General features: G+C 39.8%; 1 protein-coding gene across 3 annotated transcripts in view; it reads left to right on the top strand.

The window, feature by feature from the left end:
* Astn2 (astrotactin 2) overlaps window positions 1-23,035 on the top strand; it is a 985,961-nt gene that overhangs the window by 617,274 nt on the left and 345,652 nt on the right. For all 3 annotated transcript variants that reach the window (XM_051163215.1, XM_051163211.1, XM_051163209.1), the window contains one exon: window positions 13,812-14,000. In XM_051163215.1, the coding sequence (XP_051019172.1) occupies window positions 13,812-14,000 (189 nt within the window). The remainder of the gene's footprint in view (window positions 1-13,811; window positions 14,001-23,035) is intronic.

The following is a 23,035-nucleotide window of genomic DNA, read 5'->3' as shown; positions in this document are numbered from 1 at the left end:
TAGGAGCACTTGTTCATCTTCCAGAGGGCTCAGGCTCAGTTCTCAACACCTACATGGCATGTCACAGCCATTTATAACTCCAGGTCTGGGGAATCTGATATATTTTTCTGACCTCCATGCACATTATTCACACATTTTTTTTTTTTTTTTTGCTGTAATAAAGCAGACAAAACACTCAGACATAGAAGATAAATAGACCTTAAAAGTTATTTTTAAAAGAAAGTATATTTACACACATGGGCTCAGAAACACTCCATCCTCGAGTCACCCTAATTGTCCTTTGGATTGCATATTCTGTTTACATGACTTGGGCAGGGAAAGGAGATAAGTGCATGTGAGTACTCTTTGCCGCTAGTGGAAAACTCCTTGTTTTCATCACACACACAAATGTCTACTCTGGTTTTAGAGTACACTGGACTAGAGAGTGGAATCACGGGATTTTTATTTGGAGCATTAGTAAACCATGGGTATCTACTCAAACATTTGTTTTGTGGCACTTTCTACTTGATGGGCCAAAACCAGAGCTGTCTCCCTTTGCCCCAGACTGGAAGGATGTAAACTCCATCTCTCATAGTATTAGACACTTTTCTCAATGCTTTGACAATATACCAGACAAGAAGCAACTTCAGAGAGGAAGGGCTTACTTTGGCTTTATGTTGAAAAGGTCACAGTCCACTATTGGTGAAAAAAGTCTTGGTGGTAAGAGCTGGAGACATTGGTCGCATTGTATCCATAGCCAGGAAGCAGATAATGATCAGGAATTGGGGCCAAGCTATAAAATCTCAAGGGGGGCCCAGCTGCCTAATTCCTCCAGTGAAGCTCTACCTTCTAAAGGTTCCAGAGCCTTCCCAAACAGTACCTCTAGCTGGAGGCCAAGTGTTCAAATACATGAGCCCATAGGGAACATTTACATTTAACTCACAACACTGAATTAGCACTGGATGCCTGCATGCTGGAGGAAATTTTTAATGTTGGAGATGGGATCTAGGGTCATAGCAAATTGGGCAACTGAGCTATATCTAAATGCCTATGTGCCATGTTCTTTGCATATATTTATTTTTTTAACTTTTATTCACTTTACATCCCAATTGTAGCCCTATGCCTCATTTCCTCCATGTCCCACCCCCCCTCTCTCCTACACCCATTCCATTCCCCTAGTCCTCAGAGAGGGGGAGCTCTTCTCCCCAACTGACTCCAACCTACCAAGTTTCATCAGGACTGACTACATCCTCTTTCTCTGTAGCGTGGTAAGGCACCCCACGAAGAGGAAGTGATCAAAGTGCAGGCAACAGAGTCCATGGCAGGGACAGAACCTTCTTCCCTTACTAAGGGACCCATATGGAGACTGAGTTGCCTATAGGCTACATCTGAGTTGGGGACCAAGGTCCTCTCAGTGCATGGTCCTTGTTTGGTGCATCAGTCTCCACCAGCCCCCTGGGGCCCAGATTGGTTGGCTCTGTTGGTCTTCTTGTGAAGCTCCTGTCACCTCCAGGTCCTTCTATCCCCCGACTCATCCATAGGACTCTCCGTGATCTGTCCAAAGTTTGATTGTGAGACTCAATTTCTCCTTTGATCCTCGGCTGAGTGGAGTCTGTCAGAGGACAATAGCTGGCTCCAGTCTTGTTCCCTTTTATCCAACATTGTAGCATTTGTTATTAATTATTATGCTGTTCAATAAACATTTCCAAATTATCAGCAAATTAAGGGTAAGACATAAAGTCCTTCCAAGTGTTTTCTATGGCACTTTCTTATATATTCTTGGGAATGCTGGTTCTGAAAAAAAAAAATAGTCAAAGATCTATAAAACAAGAAATAGTTGAGTAGTGAAGCCCATCAAAGAAAGTCTATCCTTAGGTTCCCAGTGTATTTGAGGTGATCAAGGTTATATGATGAGTTCTGTTGCAGAGAAATATATTTTTATTGCAAAATATACATATCCCCACATTTTTATATTTTTAAAATTAAATTTTTAACCAATGATTTTGACAAGAGTTGAAATGACAATCTTTTTCCCTTTCTTTTCCCTAGTATGAAATGCTGATGTTTCTTACTATTGCTGAGAGTCGATCAAGTCTACTATTTAATTAGCTTGGAGTGTCCCATGACATCTGTCATACTTTCCATCCCCTTTTCCCCCTTTCTCCCTGTGTAGCCTTGGCTGTCCTGGACTCACTTTGTAGACCAGGCTAGCCTGGAACTCAGAGAAATCCACCTGCATCTGCCTTCCCGAGTTCTGGGATGAAAGGCGTGCGCCACTATGCCTGGCCGCATCAGTGCCCTTCTACCTCTCTTTCTTTTTCTTTTCCCTTTCCCTACTCTCCTCTCCTTTTCTTTCATTCTCTGTCCTTTGCATTATTTCCTCTTTTTCCAAATAGACTTGAATACATTACTTCCACAATGTTTTTTTCTAGAGACTTCCCATTTTTCTTTGACTGAAACCTCAGATCTGGACTATATGGAGAAAAGCTTTATAGATCTTCATTTTGATTTACATTCTGGGGTGCTCAATAGGAAAGTCTCCTTTAATGCTGACTAGTGGGAATAACAAAGTTGATGTCCACAGCTACTGGCCCCACTGAGCTAGCTGAAAGGCGCCTGTTCCCATGTTACCATGGCTATGGTTCACCCCTATATTGTTCCAAGTCTCTGGTGTGCATTTCCTTCCATCCCATTTAGCCTTAACTTTCTTTATTTTCAATCTTTCTGTAAGTATTCTAGTCCCCTTTTTTATTTTAACAAATAGTACCTAGTTTATGTATTTCAATAAATAATTTTATTGGCCCATAACCACCCAGGAATGATGGAATAAGCAATCCAGAAAACACAAAAATAAAATTTATGCACATTGAGAATTTGATTTTTTTTCTATGGGTTCTTGGTTTTTTGTTTGCTTTAAAAGACAAAGATGAATTTGTGCTAACAGGGAAAAATGCTGGATTTGGAGTGAGATGACTAATGTCAAGGACCTAGTTGTTCCAAGTAGTCATGTGGCCTTGATTTAAAAAGTCAACCATCTTAAGCCTCAGATTTTCAATGGCAAAGCAAGAATAAAAGTACCCATCTCTCCATATTACTATGAAGGTAAAATAAACAAACATGATACTAACCAGACACAGAGAAAGTTTTATGGAGCTCTATACAAATCCTCACTCAGTTCTGGAGTGCTTCCAATGTGATGAGCATGTTAAACGTAGCACAGTCATCGCTTTAAACTAAAATGCCCACTCCGTGTCTGCACCTATCCTGTGTTTTTCATTTGGCATATGTATAAATATATAATTTCATGTAGATCTTGGCTGTTTTCCTGTAAGCCTACGCTCTTTCAAATTTTTGTAAGAAAAAAACCTCCCTAACAACAGAATGTTCTAAAGAAGTCATATAATTATGTGGCATCATACAAAAATAAAATTAAAAAAGAAAGCAACAGCTAAACAGACCTTCTCATAAATTTTTCCCTGTAGTAGGGTGCCTTGGGAGGAATAATTGTTCACATTTCAAAACTCAGAGGATCATTTGCCTTTACAAATCTGGTTTTTTTTGCCCTGTGCTTATAAGGGTTTTATAGAGCTTACCCCAGGCTGTTTTATTCTCTCTCTTCTTCTTTTCTTGCTGAGTTATAATCCATCTACCACAAGCCAAAAAATAAAAAAAGAAATAATAAAAAAAGAAAAGAAAGAAAGAAAAAATAAAAAGAAAGTACCTAGAACCTTCAGTTTTGCTGTTAAATTTTTACACATAGACTCATATGCACATACAATCAGACAGTGCTTGAACTATGGCACCCTGGGTCCACCTCCTAACACCATTTGTTTAGTAGCCCTTTCTTGTCTCTGATACTTGGTTTTCTCATTTGACAACAGTAGCATAGCAGTACGTCTCTCTGAGGGTGAAGCTCCTGCTATTGGCTTTGAGGTGAATCACCACTAAAAACAATGCAAACTATGCTTCAGCTCCAACTGTCAGAATTTCTGAAATTTAGGCACTGGCAGAGATGGTTATATTCTGGAGACTTTAAAGTAGTCTTCCTCCTGCATTCTCCAGCTGCTAGGAGTACTGATACACCCCTTGGATCCACTGCAGCTGTCTTATAAGGGCTTATTTGACTACAGTGTGGCTCATTTGGACTCATGGTCTTAGAGTTTTGAGTCCTTGAATGATTGGCCTTATTGCTGTGGCCATGTCACTATCAGAACAATATCTGATTGGCAGATGGATGAGACAGAGAAGGGAAGCTGCTTACTTAATAATAACAGAGAAGCAAAAGAAAGAAACAAGGACTAAGGTCTCAATATCTCACCCAAAGACATTCCCTCTCCAGAGACCTAAGTTTCTTTCTACTAGTCCCTACATCTCAGTAGTTTCACAGAAGCCCGACTACTTAACCACAGATTTAACACATGAGCCTTTGGGAACTGTATCCAGATCATAGAAACCAACTTGAGGACCAGGATATAAGCATTTCTGAGCCACGATTCTACCTATTATAGGTTTTAGCAGCAGATCAGGTAGTCTATAAAATGTTTGCGCATCTGGTTAGCCTGCTATACACAATGGCTAACTTCCAACAATCATGCATGTCTCAAGCATGACAGACGATGCAGATCAACACCTGAGATTCTTCTCCCCCCCTTTCTATCACACACATTCAATCCACCCACAGAGAGAAAGAGACAGAGATAGAGATAGATAGATAGAGAGAGAGAGAGAGAGAGAGAGAGAGAGAGACAGAGACAGAGACAGAGACAGAGACAGAGACAGAGACAGAGACAGAGACAGAGACAGAGACAGAGAAAGAGACAGAGACAGAGACAGAGAGAGTCTTTCCTGCAGTGGATATATATGTAGTACAGTTATTTTGCTTATGTATCATACACATTAGATACACATATGAATATAAATTGTTCATACCAGTCATTCATAACAAATGGCACATAAGAAGTTTCAAATTTTATATTTTGACAAAAGAGAGGCAGAGAGACAAAGAGAGACACAGAAGAGAGAGATGGGGGGAAGAAGAAGAGAAGAAGAAGAAGGAGGAGGAGGAGACTCGATTGGAATTTTAAGAGGCTTGGATCTAGAAAGAAGGTAGAAGCTGGGATTTATACTCCCAGGAAAGTATACCTGAAGTAGTATAGGCAGATGACAATACTCACAACAAATGTAATGGGCGATACACTGTTTTGCTGCTATATAAAAAGTGCTGTTTTATACTGTCTAAGTTATCATTAATTCTCACATCAGCTTTTTGATGAAGGCTGAAATTACCCTCATTTAATAGATTATGACACTGAACCTAGAAAAATTAATAGACTTGATCAAGGTCATATGGATGGTGATAGCACAGATTCTATTTGAAGTCAGTAATTAGCTCCAAGTTTTGAACTTGATACTCACTTAAGGAGTGAGCTAGTTTGAAATTTCCATGAATTTCTCAAAGTACATTATACATGCTACCTTCCTAGTAGGATCCTAGTCTATTATGAATTAACAATGAAAAGGGAATGGATCTGTTTGTAAATTTACAAAAAACAACAAAACCAACAAAGCCTCCCCATTTTCTGTGATGTGGAGATGTCTCAGTGGTGGATCTGAGATTAGACTTCCAGAACTCACATAAAGTCTCATACCATATTGCTTGTTTGTAATCCTACTGCCCTTACAGTGACGCAATAAATACTCCCCAAAGTTCAGGGAATATCTAGCCTGGTATACACAATGGCCAATAATAATAGACCCTGTCTCAAGCATGATGGAAGGTGCAGATCAGGACCTGATTTAGCCCCCCCCCCTCTCTCTCTCACACACACACACACACACACACACACACACACACACACACATACATACACACACACACAAAAAAAAAGAACACACACACACACTCACACACTCACAGAGAGAGAGAGAGAGAGGAGTGAGAAGGAGAGAAGGAAAGACAGAGAGAGAGAAACCAAAAACTTTCTAAGTACTACCTGGGTATGAAAAACAAGTCAACCTGAAATGACCATATCCTTAGAAGTAAAAAGAGCCATGATCAGACAGGTGGCATGGAGGCAAAGCTACAGTCTGAAAGTAAACAAATGAAGCATCTGACTCAGGATTCAGGAAGAAAGAAGAGCCATATTGTAAACCAAAATAAAAAGAGCAGCAGGAAGTAATTAATCCAAATAAAGGCAGCAGTAAATGAAATAGAACAGTGAGAAGACACATCAATAAAATGCAGAAAGCTTGTTCAAGGGAGGAATGGAGAGGTATCACAAATAAATACATTAGAAGCAAACAAAAGAACAGTATGAACAATGAACAAAGGACAGAACTGTGGACACACAAATGATAAAAAGATTTCATGAGAATACTATGTACAATATTATAGCAACACACATAGAATCTTGAAAAATATGTTTATACTTAGAAAACATAAATTCCAAGTTGAAGTCATGAATATGGAGGGAATATAAACAGGCAGAATATGTAGAAATAAGAGAGCTAAATATGTATAACTTGAAGACACAAAAAGAAGAATTTTTCAGCTTTTGCTATTAGCTTGACACTCAAATATGTGGCCATATCCCTAGGAAATTCTGCTAGACATATTACAAGTAATTAGTTTGACTGGACCAAAATCAAGTCATAAAAATTAGCAATAGCTTTTCTCAAACCACACATGACTGATAAAAAACATAAGAAAAAATATAAAGTAAAAGTGATCACATTTCTTGTTCTTCTTGATTGTTTTGTCCACTTGACAAAAAAATCTGGAATCATCCAGGAAGAAGTCATCTTAGTTGAAAAGGTCCCTCCATTTGCTTGGCATGGTACTCAGTCTCTGGGGTGTATTTCTTATTTGATGTTTGATGTGCAAGGGCATCTTTCAGTGTGGATGGTGCTTCTCTGGGAGAGAGGTTCTGTAGAATATAAGAAAACAAAGTGAACAAGGCAACTGGAGCAAGGTGGTAAGCAGCACCCCTCCATGGCACTTGCTTCGGTTCTTGTCTCTAAGTTCCTGCCTTGAGTTTATACCTTGACTTCCCTTGGTGATAGAGTGTGATTTGAGTTGTAAGCTTAAGTAAATCCTTTCTTTGCAAAGTTCTTTTGACCGTAGTGTTTTATCATGGTAATAGAAAATCTAACTAGAACATTCCTGAAATGGAGAAGATTGTGATAATAAAAACTTTAACTCTGTTGAAATATAAACATAATACATTTCTTATGTACAGTGGCACTATAGGTCAGGGGCTACATTATATATAAGCAAAATGGGTATAGAGAGGGTAGACAGTTTTTTCAATGTTGCACAGCTTCTGAATGGCAGAATCAGGACTGAAACTATAATCTTGAGAGCATAGTGTCTCCCATAAATTTTATTAATATTCCAATAACAAAAATTATCATAAAAATGATTTGAAAATTCTGTAACTGCTTTTAAAAAATACTTGAAGAATGGACATGAAAACTTAGTTTCTGAATTGAAGATTATAAACCATGAGGTTGCTACAATAATCAGAATGAGATAAGCTTTGTTGCTGTAAAATATTAACCATCCACCAAAGGAGAAGTGTGCATAAACATGAAATCTCTTATTTGGTATCCTGCATCTATCTTGAAGTATTTATCAGTTACATATGGTCCCCAAAAAGTCCATAGAAAGGGATAGGTAACCTTAAACATGGAACACTTTGAATAGGTTAAGTCTGGCAGTGACTCTCTCTGTTCCACACAGAAACCACTTTACAGAATACAGGGGCATGGTTTCTCCACTCAGTTGCTGTGGGTAATACTGTCTCTGGGAAAGTGGTTCTGTTGAGTATAAGAAAACAGCCTGGGCAAGTGATGGAGAGCAAGGCAGTGAGCAGCACTCCTCCATGGCACTTGCTTCAGGTCTTGTCTCTTAGTTCCTGCCTTGACTTCCCTCAGTGATGGAGTATGATCTGAGTTGTAAACTCAGTTGTAAGTTATATGCTCTATAACTTACACACACACACACACACACACACACACACACACACACACACACACACACACACTATAGATCATGCCCAGGAAGAGACCAGACTGTAGTGTTATCTCTGACACAGTATAAGCAATCCCCAGCACAGAACTCTATTGACAGGGACTGGGGAGATGGATCAGTGGTTAAGAGCTGCATATGCAAAGAATGAGAGTTTGGTTCCAAGCACCCATGTTGCATGGCTCTTAACTACCTATTTTAGTAATGTATAGCTATTAAATAGAAAATAAACTCAACTGTGCATGCCTGCTGTACATTTACACTTAGTATATGATAAAAATGATATTTCAAGTTACTTGGTAAATGGATGGATCTTTTTGGGGACTGTCTTGCCTATTTTTCAAAGTCATTGAATTCAAAGAACGAATCCTATGTGTGTAGATTAGAAACCAGCCCATCATATATATGTTTGGAACTGGCAAAAAGAAAAAGAAAGTGAAATAATTACTTCTACCACACACAAAATATATTCCTGCATATGAGGTAGCTAAAGATAGGGGCAATATTAAAAATACTAGAAATACTAGATTAATATACAAAATGACAATTATATTGTCCTATGGCTTTCTAAAAATTGCACACACACACACACAAACACACACACACACACACACACACAAAGAGTCAGCTCACAGAGATGCTATGACATCCAAATCAAGACTGAAACACAAGTCCAGAGTAGAAGAAAGTTTGAAAATGTATGGACAGTAAAGTCAACATCCAGAAAATACACACAGCATGTACAAAGGAATGAGAAAGGGACAAGTATCATAGGAGGAAAATGGTCAAAACACCAAAATCATTCACAGAAAGAGAAATAGAAAGGTCTGTAGCATCGGAGAAATGCAAATCCAAAGAGGAATGAGTTATTTTTTCTCATCCCAGAGTGACAATAATGAACATGGATGATGTAGGAAAATAAAGTTCCTCATTTATCAATGATGGGATTGTAAGCTGGTAGAGCCTCTGCAGATGGCCATTTAGTAGATGTATCAAAATTTTAAAATTCATACACATTGACCCAGCAATCCCTCTTCTAAGAATCTGTCTTACAGAATACAAACATGTGCACATGATATATCTACAAAGATCTTCATTCTGGCAGTATTTGCAATAACAAATAGCTACAAACAGCCAAAGTGCCCATCAATAAAAATTAGTTAAAAGCTTTATGGTACATTTGGACGGTGCAGTGCCAAATAACCATTTTATAGACAGATCCATAAGTCACTGGCTTGAGAAAATATCTCTAATAACATTAGGTACAAATGCATAGCTTATGAAAATATGCTGTGATTTTTATCTATATAATTAACTGTATGTTTGTGTTTGTCAATCTATGTATACTGTATATGATATCCATATATAAATGCATATTTAAATGAGTTGGAAACATTTTAATGCATATATACCAGATAATAATGATGGCAGTAGTACAGGAAGTATGGAGTAGAAAAAAATGTTCCACAATTTACTTTACACACTTTGATTCTGTTTACACATTTATAACGAGCATATGTTTTAATCATGGTTGCAGAGACATTTGTGTATATGAATGGATAAAGAAAGATATGGAGGCAAAATCCTACTCAGTTTACTAAGGAGCCTTCTGGGATAGTGGGTGCAGTTAGACTTTATGGAGGACTTACTATGTGCTCTCACCTGTGTTGAAGCTGTGTTGATGTGGATTTACTTGTACCTAACAGAAGTGGAAAAGATGATGTGTGGGGAATAGATTTCAGCAGGAATACTGGACACAGCCTCTTTCTGGATGCTCTCTGCTGCACTTTGGATAGAAAATTGTGACTTTCAGACAAGTAACTACAGCTTGTACACAGGATTCTGGAGAACAAGGAAGTGACAAAAGAGTGATGGCTTTCTTTTCTTTTCTTTCCTTTCCTTCTTTCTTTCTTTGTTTTGGTTATATTTTTAATGTATATTTTATTTATTAATATTGATATGTATTCATATTACATCCCGATTGTTAACCCCTTCCCCTTATTTTCCCATTCCTACCCTTCCTCCCTCTTCTGCCTATTCCCCTCCCCTAGACCTCTGATATGGGGGGGGGCTCCTACCCCAACTGTCTGGATTAGATCTCATCAGGATAGATCTCATCATCCCTTTCCTCTGTGTGCCTGCTAGGCTGTCTTGCCAAGGGACAGTGACCAAACTGTGGGGACCCAAGTGCATGTCAGAGGTTCAGCAGCAGTTCCCTGCTCCCTCCGCCAATGTGGAGAATCAGCAGTCCATTGGTTACATCCGAACAGAGGCTCTTGGTTGGTCTGCACGCATTGTCCCTGACTGGTGCACCAGTTTGTGCAGGTCCCTTGTGTCTAGATCTGCAGGCCTTAGTGGTTTCCCTGTGGAGTTCCTGCTCCATCCCGGACCTTCCATACCTCTACTCTTCCCTACAACTCTCAGCACTCTGCCCAGAGTCCTTCTTTGAGTCCCAGTATCTGTTCTGATACCCCACTGGGCGGTGTTTCTCAGAGGACATCTATATTGGGCTAATATCCACTTATAAGTGACTATATACCATGTGTGTCTTTCTGGGTCTGGGTAACCTTATCTAGGACGGTCGTTTCTAGTTCCATCTATGTGCCTGCAAACTTCAAGATTTCCTTATTTTTAATAGCTGAATAGTATTCCATTGTGTAAATGTACCTGTTTCTAAGGATGGATAAAGAAAGTATGGTACATTTACACAATAGGTATCTATTTTTTAATTAATTTGTTTATTTATTCACTTTACATCTCCATCTTAACCCCCTCCCTCCTCTCCTCCTAGTCCCACTTTCCCTCTTTCTTCCCCCCTCCCTTATACCTCAGAAAAGCGGAGCCACCCCTTCCTACCCACCCATCCCACTCATCAAGGTACATCAAGACTGAGCACATCCTCTTCCCCTGTGGTCTGGAGAAGCAGCCCTATCAGGGAGCAGTAATTAAAAAGCAGGCAACAGAGTCCATGTCAGAGAGAGCTGCCCATCCCCAGTTCACTCTCCCATCCCCCACTCCCCTTACTAGGGGACCCCACATGAAGCCTGAGCTGCCTATCTGCTATATCAGTGTAGGGGACTAGGTCCAGTCTATGCATGGTCCTTAGTTGGATCTTCAGTCTCCAAAAGCCGCCCTGGGCCCTGGTTAGTTGCTCCATTCGTCTTCTTGTAGAGCTACTGTTACTGCCAGGTCCTTCTATTCATACCCCTACTTTTCCACAAGACTCCCTACACTTTGCCCGAAGCTTGGCTATGAGTCTCAGCATCTGTTTCAATCAGTTACTGGATGGAGCCTCTCAGATGACAGCTATGCTAGGCTCCTGTCTGCAAACAAGCAGAGTATCACTAATAGTGTCAGGGATTGGCTCTCTCCCATGGGGTGGGTCCCAGATTGGGCCAGGCATTAGGTAGACAGTCCCTCAATTTCTGCTCTATTTTTACCCCTGGACATCTTACAGCCAGGGTAAATTTTGGGTCAAAGTTTTGTGGGTGGGTTGGTGCTCCCTTCCATCCACTAAGAGTTCTGTCTAGTTTGAGGGTGTCTTCTTCAGTCTCTATGACCCCTGCTACTAGGAATCTCAGCTAGAGATACCCCTGTGACAGCTTTCTTTATGCATGAGAATATCATGGCTTTTCACTGGAGTGATCTTGAGTCAAGTTTTCAATGCAACTTGTCTATTTTCTGGCTTCAAGTGGGCTCCATGTCTTTATCACCCATCAGTTACAAGTTCCAGCAACATGGCTACATTTTCCAACCAAACTACTCCACAGAGGCTCATTTGTCCTTTGAGTTCCTGAGTCATTTCAGACCCAAATTTCAGTAATCTCCAATGTCTTTGGGAGGAAAGACAAGTAAGAGAGTGCATGCTGCATAATGCTTCAATTGTAACACTCTAGCCAGGTTCAAGTGTAAATAGAAAATCTAAGATTTGGAGACTATTAGGCTTACAAAAGATGCTTAGTTACTAAACAGACCTGAATGTGAATGAAAACTTTTCCCATCACAGTAATATGCTTCATCTTTGAATCCTTAGTTTTCTAATGTGCTCAGTGGGAGAAGTGATATTATGCTAAATTTAAAATACGATTTGACCAGTGGATAGGAAGGCTTAATACATAGAAATATCTCCATGATTGCTACCTCTGTAATAACTTGATAGGTTCAATGAAACCTCATTTTTGTACTCAATATATCGTGTGGTCTCATGGTATACTAGTAAGATATTGTTACAGGGGAGGGCATACCTAGAGACCAAAGAAGTTAAGTGAATTTCTTGGCCCAAAGCAACAATTAACACATTTGTTTGGTTCTCTCCAGGTATGAAGCTAATACTTCTATCTGATTGTTAATTTATGCACAGATGCTCTGTGAACATACCCACAAAATGACATATAGTCAAAATTTTCTAGTCTCTGTGTTAATTTTCAGATGTGGATATCACTGTTCCTCTTCTCCCACCTCTCTTCTAACCCAGTATCCCATCACTGTCTAAGAAAACCCTTTTCTGCTGAAACCATCTTTAAATTGGCAACTGTTGTTTTGAATTATCTGTATTATCAGTATGCCCGGCTGGCTATCAACTAAGACACTGACACTTGTTATATTTTACAATAGCCTTAGTTAACCTGGGGCAGGGCTGACATTAATCCTCTAAACTACCTCCCATAGTGGGGCAGGTATGTGATACCTACCCCAATCCATGCCATCTGCTTCTAATAACTTCTATCAAGTTACCTCCTATATCCATAATCCCAAATACTTGCTAATGTTCTTCATCTGGGCCAGATTTTTCATCCATGCCAGCCATGTGCTTCTCCTCCATCTAACCCATGGTGGCCTTCTTCCTCTCTCCTCAAGGTCTTTCTTCTTCTTCCCAGGATTTCTCTCTCTCCTCTCTCTCTCTCTCTCTCTCTCTCTCTCTCTCTCTCTCTCTCTTCTCCTCTCTCTCCTCTCTCTCCTCTCCTCGTATCTCCTCGCTCTCTCTCGTCTCTCTCTCCTCGCTCTCCTCTCTCCCAGCTCTCTCTCTCTGTGTGTGTGTGTGTGTGTCTAAGCCTGGGAACCTTAGCTACACCTCTGCCTCCTCTGCCCTGCCCAGGTGGGATGGCTTTTTATTAATCAAAAGGTGAGTCACAGAGACAGCAAGCAGTAATTGGCATCAAAATACATTAGACCATCCCCCAACAGGAAACTTTATTTCCACTGTCCATTCAGATGTCTGCTTGGTCCACAAAGGAACCCATTTCTGTTTCAAAGGCATGTCAAGGGCTCATGTGGCTGTCAGACACTGAGAGACTAGAAGAGACTACTAACACTGATAATTGAGCAGAAGCTGTTTCTGCAACTATGGATACCGTCCATGATCCTGATAGGTCGCCTTTGTTACAAGGGCAATATAAATTTTACTTTTCCTACAGTATTCAACTTTGGTTGACAGATAGACTAGGAATAGATGCTTATTTAAGAAACTACTTGATAATTCCCTGTGAATAGGTCTGTCATGCTTTTGAAATTGGTATGTTTGTGGAAAACTGCTTTTAAATCTACTTTATGTGTGGATGCACATGCTGGTGGCCCCCTTGAATCCTTTAAAGTGTCACAAATTACTTTTCTTGTATTTATCAATTTTCAGGATTAATGTGATTCCCTCAAGAGATACCGGTGCCCTAGATATATTTCAGCCAAATTAGCTGTTTCCACGCTTAAACTATGACCTGTTTTTAGGCAAAGGAGACCCTGGTTTTAGGTGACCTTCAGCGGGAGCACATAGCATGTGAAGTTAACCCTCAGCTGTTTTGTCATGCAGGTGTGTGGAAGAGTACAAGCTGGCTCCTGATGGGAAGTCCTGCCTAATGCTCTCAGATGTCTGTGAGGGCCCCAAGTGCCTCAAACCCGACTCCAAATTCAATGACACCCTCTTTGGAGAGATGCTACACGGATACAATAACCGGACCCAGCATGTAAACCAAGGCCAAGTCTTCCAGATGACCTTCAGGTACGGGGCAGGTGCTAGTACATTTCCAGTCACTGGTGTAGACTCGGCAGGGGAAGGAAAGTGTGGGCAGGATGGAGCTGAAACCTGTTTTGTTGCCTAATGCTCACCAAGGGGAATTAGAAGTCATCAGAATGTATTCTCTCAGAAACCTCATCCACTGATCTTAAATGTAACTGCTACTTGTTCAACCCTTCTTTTCTTCTATGTCTGTGCACGCATTTTAATTTCAAAGTTAAATTATCTTGTTAGTATACCTAATGAATTTTTCTCAAAAATAAATTAATCTTTCAGTCTTTTAAAAGTATCCTATAGATGCTATTCTGAAATTTCAAAAATAAAGACATTTAATGATACTGAAAAATAGAACTCTTATCACCTAGAAACATTTTGCATTAACATTTTCCCAAATGCTTCTAAAACTCCCATCTCCTTCACTGTCCACCTTCTCCCTCTTTATTTTTCTGTATGTGTGTATACACACACACACACACACACACACACACACACACACACACACACACACACACACACACGTTGCTCAAATCTCAAGAAAGATGCTTAGAATTTGATTTTTTTTTTACCCAAGTAACACCATAAATACTTTTTTCCTGTCAGTGATACAATAGTACATGACTAATTAAAAGAAACATTTATTCAACAAGAAAAAACAGACCAATGGCTTAGTTTGCTCCAGTTATACAAAGAATCAGCATGCAGAATTGATGTGAAGAGTTTCCTAGAAAATTGAAGAAACCAAGGTCATTCAGGAAAGATGCATATGACGGAATTTATTTACGCTTTTATAAAGATCTCTATGAGGGTATAGTGAGAAGACTTCATCCATATGTAAAAGCAGATTTTTCTTAAAACAACAACAGTCCTGTAATGCATGAAAAACATAAGCAAGCTCTCATTACAGAACAGAGCCCTCTTTATCACTCTAGTGACTATCAGAGCCAAGAGCAACACATCATCAGCACACTCATCATCTTAGTAGTAGCAGCAATCATTGCACTGGGAAAGCCAATGTGGCCATCCTATGTTCAATTCATCCCTACTGCTTTAGATATCACACATATCATGAGTTCTCACTATTATTGCTACTCTTTTAACCACCACTATTGCTAATAACTATGATAATTGACATCAATATTCATTCAGCATACGCCTAAAGTGTTTCAACATGAATGAGAACATAAACTTAAAATAACCTTAAACAAACTTCCTTTCTAGAAAATTAGAGATCACAGACACTGATACTTTGGTGAATTAGAGTATTTTTGAGTGGCCTCATCTTCTAGTTTACTATTCAAAAGTAAGTGACAAAAAAAAAAAAAATTAGTGACTAGAACAACTGACAGGTAGGGCTCAGAATAAGGAGTAAGTGTGACTGTAAAACCTTGCTTTTACTTTTTAATTCAGTATGCCTCTCCATGTCCCATTTTAGAGAATAAGCAGGGAAATGTGAATTCTCTGGATACATTCATCTTTGTGGTCAAATCATAGATTCTGTGAGCCTCTTCTTTCTTAGTATTGTCTTAGTCAAAGTCCTATTGCTGTGAACAGGCACCATGAACACTGTGACTCAAATAAAGGAAAACATTTAATTGTGGATGTCTTACAGGTTTAGAGGTTTAGTTCATTATCATAATGGCATGAAACATGGAGGCACTCAGGCAAATATAGTACTGAAAGAATAGCCAAGAGTTTTACAACTGAACCAGCAGGCAGCAGGAAGAGAGAACAACTCGAGTATTTCAAACCCTAAGGTTTGAAACTCTTTCTCCAACAAGGCCACACCTCCTAATAGTGCCACTCCCTGATTACCAAGTATTCAAAGCTATGAGTCTGTAGAGGTTATTCCTATTCAAAGCTCCACAGGTACCATGCTGTTCATTAAGCATATGATGTAAAAATGAGACATTGTGACATCAAATGCCTTGGTACATAGACATAGCTGACAGAGGGATATTATGTGTTTACTTTAATCCCAGCACTTGGGAGGGAGAGGCAGGTGGATCACCGTGAGTTGGAGGCCAGCCTGGTCTACAAAGAAAGTTCATAACAGCCAAGGCTACACAGACAAACCCTGTCTCAAAAAAACAAAAACCAAAAACAAACAAAATAAACCCCACAAAACCCAAAAATAACCCAAACAAACAAAAAATCCAAGAATATATAAATATAAGATTTCAAGAAAACAATTAACAGTGGAATCTATTATGATTTGAACAGAGTTTTAAATGTGCCTCTATTAGATTAGGTAGCCATAGTGAGGCTTGGAGTCAACTGCTGATATGAAGTATCAGTTAACTAATACTTGGAAGATAAGTAGAAGTTTGCATTGGAAATGGTTTCAATTGAGGATAATTAGCCTAAAGAAGGGAACAAAGTTGATTGGTTCAGGAAATGAGAGAGCGTTGTTGAGGAAGATGATGCAGGAATAATGATGGGAAATGAATCTGAGGCTGAACCTGAGGGTCAGACCAAGTCTGTTTTCTAACAAGCATGAGGGAGCTCTGAAATCATGCAAGGAGCAGAGTTTACAATCACTAAATTGCATTTTTTAAACCTCACTGGAGGGTGTGTGCAAAGTAGGTTATATGGAAAGTGTATAAATAGGGGTGTCAATCAGATGTCTGGACTAGAAGCTCTGTGATGAGTTTGTTGGAGGCTTCAACTAAAGATGATAGAAATTATATCAAAGAGAAAAGGGATTTGAAGAGAAAATTGTGAGGTCCAGTGAACAGTTTCAAGGGAAGGGAAAAGTTGAGAGAGAATTCAAGAGAGAAGGAAGTGATTGGCAGCTGTAATGTAAGTTTTAACAGTCTGAGTCTCCAATTCTCAGTTCTTCTCATTGCTCAGGTGCTCACCAAAGCTCAATGCAACTTCATTGCAAAGTCTCAGAAGGAAATTGGAGGACAATCTAGATAAACTATTACTTAAAGTTAAGATTGTACAAAACGCGCTTTATATAATTTTAACAGATTACAAAAGTGTCATATGATGGATAGAATACTGTTGCTTGAAAAAAAAAAAAGAGGGTGGGGGAGGGAGGAAACAAAACAAATAAATTACCCGTTCTCTTTGAGGAAGAAATTTACAAGCATGAAAGGTGACATGCACAATTGAAGAATAAAAGCAAATTTGAATTCACAAAGCAGCATTCTAAGAAAGGCTCACGTTTTCCAAAGAATAGTCACAGAAAGCCTTGTGGAAGGAATTAGAAGGGAGAATGAAGAGCGTCTCTGAGGACAAGGCAGGGGAACTGGAGTTTAAAGGGGTAGCAAAAAAGAATGCATCTTGAAAGAAAGCTATAAGGGCATGTTCCTGTCCAAGAAAGGGTCCACAGAGTACCAGATGTATAGATACATGGGAAGAAAGTCAGGGAATAGACCCCAGGTACAAGTCTCTGGATGTCTCAGTCCTATGACAAGCATACTTCTTCTGCCTAATTTTTGAAGGGTGGCATTTTATCAGGTGTCCTTGCATGATGGATGCTGGCTGAGTTCTTGTGGTAACTACTGGAGTGTCTGACCCGTGATAAATGGTAGAGTGAACTAGTTTCTATTCTATTGTATGAGGATCAACATATTTCAAAGAGAAGACCCAAATTGGCATGAACCTGCAAAATCCTGAAGGGAGAAGAGGCAGGGCCTCCTGAATCTGCCCACAGGCAGAAGCCCTCAAATTTCTCACCATTGAAGGCAGTTGTCATTTCTCACCTCCTCCTCCTTCTCTTCCTTTTTGCAAGTAGTCTTTGGTCCAGCCTAGAGAATAGCCAGCAGGCATTTCTACCAGCTGTCCTGCCATATGCTTCCTTTCCTGATAATTGCCTGGGCTGAGATATCCAAAGCTGTACTGTCTATAGCATGCCCATGTGACAGTACAACTCTGCTTTGTTCTGCCTTCCCCTGCCCCCGCTTGCTTCTCTGTGTATGACCTCACACCTGCTAATGAAAGGATTTTAATTTCTTGCCTTGAAAAAATAATCCCTAAACCTAAATTGATTTACAAAATGTTTTCAAGTTAATTCTAAGTAAAACAAGTACATAAAGACAGATAGTTGAGGCCTAACCTATTCTTGCATAGAGGGAGATATATGTATTCTACTGTTCACCATGATTTAGGATTTCTCTGGTACTGAAATTTAGAGACCTAACTCTCAGACCACAGCTCCCTTTATTTCAATTTCTGAAGAGGAGGGGGAAAATGCTACTTCCTCATATCCTACATTATTGCATGGTGAGGACAGCCATATGTTCCACCCTGACTCTGCGCACCGTCAGAAGCCAAGTGCCACAGGAGAATGCTAGGTTCACTACTAAAGAGCTATCTTACGCAAAGGTCATCAACAGGAGGCTACATCTTTCAAGCTGCTGTATGGAGGCTGAAGACTGTTTCTGATGGATATATACACATGGAAATGTTTAGAGTCCCTGCCAGGCCAAGGTTATGCACAACGTGTAAGTACGAAGTCTAGTGTAAGCCTACAATGGTGGAACCGTAAGATCAGAGGCAGGGAAACATTGAGAAAAGAGGTCAGACACACAAAGTGGAGCCGTGGAAGAAGAAACAGAGGTGGAGACAATAAATAGCAAGACAAAAGGTAATTGGAAAGATGAGACAGCTCTGTATGGGTTGAAGAAATAAGGTAGACGATTCTGAGGAAGGGAATGGGGAGGGTTTGAGTGCTCAAAGTGTTGAAAAAATAAAGATGAAATAGAGGAATGACAGAGGAAGAAGGATGTTCTGTTCATATGGAAGTAGAAATGTGGTTTCCTCCCAGAGAGATTGGGATGCTCACTTTAAGAAACTACACGCTTCGGAGAGAGATTAAGAAATTAGGTCCAAATGGACAGGAATGGACATAAAAGCTTTTGGTAAAGATGTCAAGTGCTGTGAAAATGTGAAGAGCCGATGACTCCACATCAGAGTTGACCTTAAGCCCAGCTAGTGGTCAGGCTTTCTTTCTAATCCCTTTTGGTGCAATATTGGTCTTAATGACCCAGGCAGTGATGCTATCAGATTCTTCCTTCCCTTGGCTCTTGATCAGTGTGGGAATCGGCAGACCTGCGGGAGTGAGATAAATTCATAAAGCTGATGGCATTTGATGGCTTTTTTTGTTTGTGTATTTTACTCCACATCTCCTCTATCCATCCTATTTTATTTTAATAAGGAAGAAAGGTCAGCTTGGGTCACAGCTTGTGGAGAGTTAGATAAACATCAGTCAGGAACTATTATTGAGTCTGGAGCCTCGGGATGACAGAGGGGAAGATGCTTAAGAACAGAGCTAAGCAAATTACAACGGCAGATTTTGCAAAAGCTTCATCATCAAAAATAAGGCAGTCCTGCTGGTGACAAACATTGAGGCACAAGCCTTTGATAATGACCTGTGAAGAATATGAGGTCATGACAGAGTTACTAGAAAGGCAGTGTCCAATCTGGTCTGTTTATCATATGTGCATATCTTATAGCAAAAGATTTCAGAATTCACCCAACCACCCACACTTGGTGAGACAGAAAGGCTGTCTTTAAGAAATTGGGAAAAGCTGGGCGGTGGTGGTGCAGGCCTTTAATCCCAGCACTCAGGAGGCAGAGGCAGGCGGATCGCTGTGAGTTCAAGGGCAGCCTGGTCTGTAAAGCGAGTCCAGGACAGCCAAGGTTGCACAGGGAAACCCTGTCTCGAAAAACAAAACAAAACAAAACAAAAAAGATGTAGCTTTTGGCATAGTATATTGTATATTGTTTAATTTTTTTCACATACCTATTATGAAGTGGCCATCAAGTTGGCTTCACAAAAGGAAATATATGTATGTCAAAAAGCACTAGTTTGTGCCTTGAAAGCAATCAATTTCAAAATCTCTGTCATGGATAGGAAAGCATTTTGTGTCAGTTATATTACATTTCTTATAAAATGGCAGGGACCCTAGTCATTTTGGTATTTAGGAATCTGGCCTAACAGAAGAATCACCTTTATGTTCTTCTGTGAACACTGCTGTAGGAATGACAGACAGAATCCCGTACCCAGAAATAGCATCAAGTTCACTCAGAATCCTATATTAGAAGTGACATTTGCCTAAGGTTCTTTCTTAGTTATGGACTTGCCATCCCCTTGTAGTACTTGGTCTATGAAACAAGTACCATCATCATTTAATTATCACAGCACCAGAAAGCAACCATTATTATTATTATAAATATTTCTTAGTTTATTTACTGAAGGGACCTTGACTCTCACAACTTCTTCCTACAGTAATAAAGGGATTTGGTTTCTGAGATAAAAAATGGACTTTTTTTTCTTTATACTTTTTTCTATTTTAAAAGCTGTATATTTAAAAAACTATATATAAACAATCAATTTCAAAACCTCAGTGATGGGTAAGAAGGCATATATATATGTATGTGTGTGTGTGTGTGTGTGTGTGTGTGTGTGTGTGTGTGTAAACTATTGAATGTATATGGTTCAGTTAGTTTGTAGTTAAGTGCTGGGGCTAAGGTTATCCTCTCAATTCTCACCCACTCTACACACACATTTAAAAATTGCACAGACACATCCTAATGAATGCACATATATTAATGAATGCACACATATTAGCAAATACATGCATACTTTAATAAGGAATGCATATACATCAGTGACTGTTTAAGTGACATTGTTAAAGCAGAAACTCTGCCATTTATGCTGTATGTGCCTGTGGGAGGTAGACCTGTGAGCTTGCTAGCAGGTTATTTGGAAAGAGCAGTAGTTCAAGGCTTCCCCCTGGAGTGCTGAAGACAGCCTTGTTTAGGAAAAATAAGTCTCTCAAATGTGTTATTTCATCTATGGACCCTTTTGTTTTTGTGTGAATTTCCTGCAGTGAAAAACATCTCATCGGAAATGTGGGACTCAGATGGTAAATATATGGAGGAAATTTGATGTTAGACAGTGACTCCCTTCCCTCCAGTATGATATCGAAAATATCAGATAGGTCACCAAGAAGGGGTGCCCATGGAAACAGTAAGCCTGGCTGGGCTGCACCTCAGACTTGCTCACTTCCTGCTTCCCTTTCACTCTTACCAACATATCACACCCTCAAAGCAATTTTAAATTCTCTTGTTCATAACTGGCGTTGTGACAACAGGCTTTTCTACTATTTCCACTGTCTGTTTATGAGTAGCATAGGTAGATGTTTCTCCTATGACATGCAAAAGAGTGATGTAACCATTATATTCTTTTCTTCTACTACATTGTTTTGGTTCTTGGGTCTCAGGGTCCTTTGAATGCTGAGCAAGTAGTACACCACTGAGCTACCCACCTCAGCTACCTATCATAATTTCTGATTTGAGGAGATAAGGTGAAAGGGATACATAGCATACTATCAAAAATCACACAGCCTAGAGCAATGGAGCCAGGATTCTATCCCACACTCTTAACCAGCCTACTCTTCAGATATGTTTATGTGTGTATATGGGATCAATAACACATATAATACACACCACCAATACTCTACCCAAAAGCCATCTTTAATGGTAGGAATTTTTAATTTCCCCCCTTTGAGTTCTGACCACACAAATTATAACAATGCTTCTGAAAGTCTTATTTGCACACTAGTCACCAAGGGTGAGGTTCTAAAATTCAGGCTCTATTGGAGTGGTTTATAGGTGGGGCTTGAAAACAAGAGTGTGAAATGACCTCCTGAATATATGACTCCACTTTGAATAGCAACGTATTAGACCATGGTTTCATTCTCAGTGGAGAGCATAGCTGTGTAGAGGGTTCTTGAAGATGAACAATTCTTCCTCTTTCATTTGCCTATCTGCAATTAGGCAGCACACTTCCAGGCCCATGACACCAGAAAGCAATGAGCATCCCATAGATGCTCCTTTCCCATAACCCTCTCCCCAATGACCAAGTACATAGAATATGCTTCAGTTTTCAGACCCAGGGAAGACAGATACCCCTTCTACTGGATAGCCCCTCAGAATACAATATAGGTAGTTTGTCTGGTGACCACCCACCTTCCTCACTGATGGGCATCAGCATACTCAGAGATCAGCTCTGATGCTGGAGTCTCTGATATAAAGAAAGCTCCTCCTCATGAAGGAGAGTCATGGTTGAAACCTGGATCTGTACACCCTTTACATGCTCCTGCCATAATTTCAGTCATTATGGGATGAAATAGAAGGCTACTTACGAGCACAGAGTGTTGAATGTAGCCTGCTTTAGGGCAGAAATTGAAGAATTCCAACTCTGGAAAAGTAGATAGAATCCTGTCTAGAATGGGCACTGGCTAAAGTAAAAACGTTGTTTTTTTTAAATACTGAGACAAGATCTCATTCTGTGAACACTATTAGTTTAATTGGGGGAAATATAAAGTTAATGCTAGTAAAGATAACTCGTGTGTGTGTGTGTGTGTGTGTGAGACAGAGGAAGAGGAGGAAGAAGCAAGGAATTACAATCTATTTAAAAATAAGCCCCTCTAATATTCCCCCATATATAGGAAGAGATGAAAGAGATCTTATTTAATTTAAAGTTTTCTTCTCTCTCTCTCTCTCTCTCTCTCTCTCTCTCTCTCTCTCTCTCTCTCTCTCTCTTTTTAATTTTATGTGTATGAGTGCTCTATCTGCATGGACGCCTGAATGTCAGAAGAGGGCATTAGAGGGTATAGATGGTTGTGAGCCATCATGTGGTTTCTGGGAATTGAAGTCAGGACCTCTGAAAGAGCAGTGTTCTTAACCTCTGAGCCATCTCTCTAGCCCTTATGTTTTCTTCTTAATGAATGCCTCTCTCACTGTGTCAAACGTGGTCATTTCATGAGGAAACCAAGCTCTACATAGTACATTTCAAACGTTCTCCAACTAACCTAAAAATGCATCTCCAGTCTGTAAAAGGTACTAAAACAACAAAACCAAGAAGGTCTATTTCACATCAACACGCAGTTCCCGCCCCCTCTTTTAGATTTCCTTTAGATGTTCTGGCTTCGAAATCCCTGACTACGTACTTTTTCTAGGAGAGGGATGCCTCTGTGAATCATTGAGACATCTGAAGCAGAGAC

This window comes from Acomys russatus, chromosome 2, assembly GCF_903995435.1.
Source record: "Acomys russatus chromosome 2, mAcoRus1.1, whole genome shotgun sequence".
Taxonomy (NCBI): domain Eukaryota; kingdom Metazoa; phylum Chordata; class Mammalia; order Rodentia; family Muridae; genus Acomys; species Acomys russatus.
Note: the sequence above shows the minus strand (reverse complement) of the source record. Positions and strands in the feature narration are given on the sequence as shown.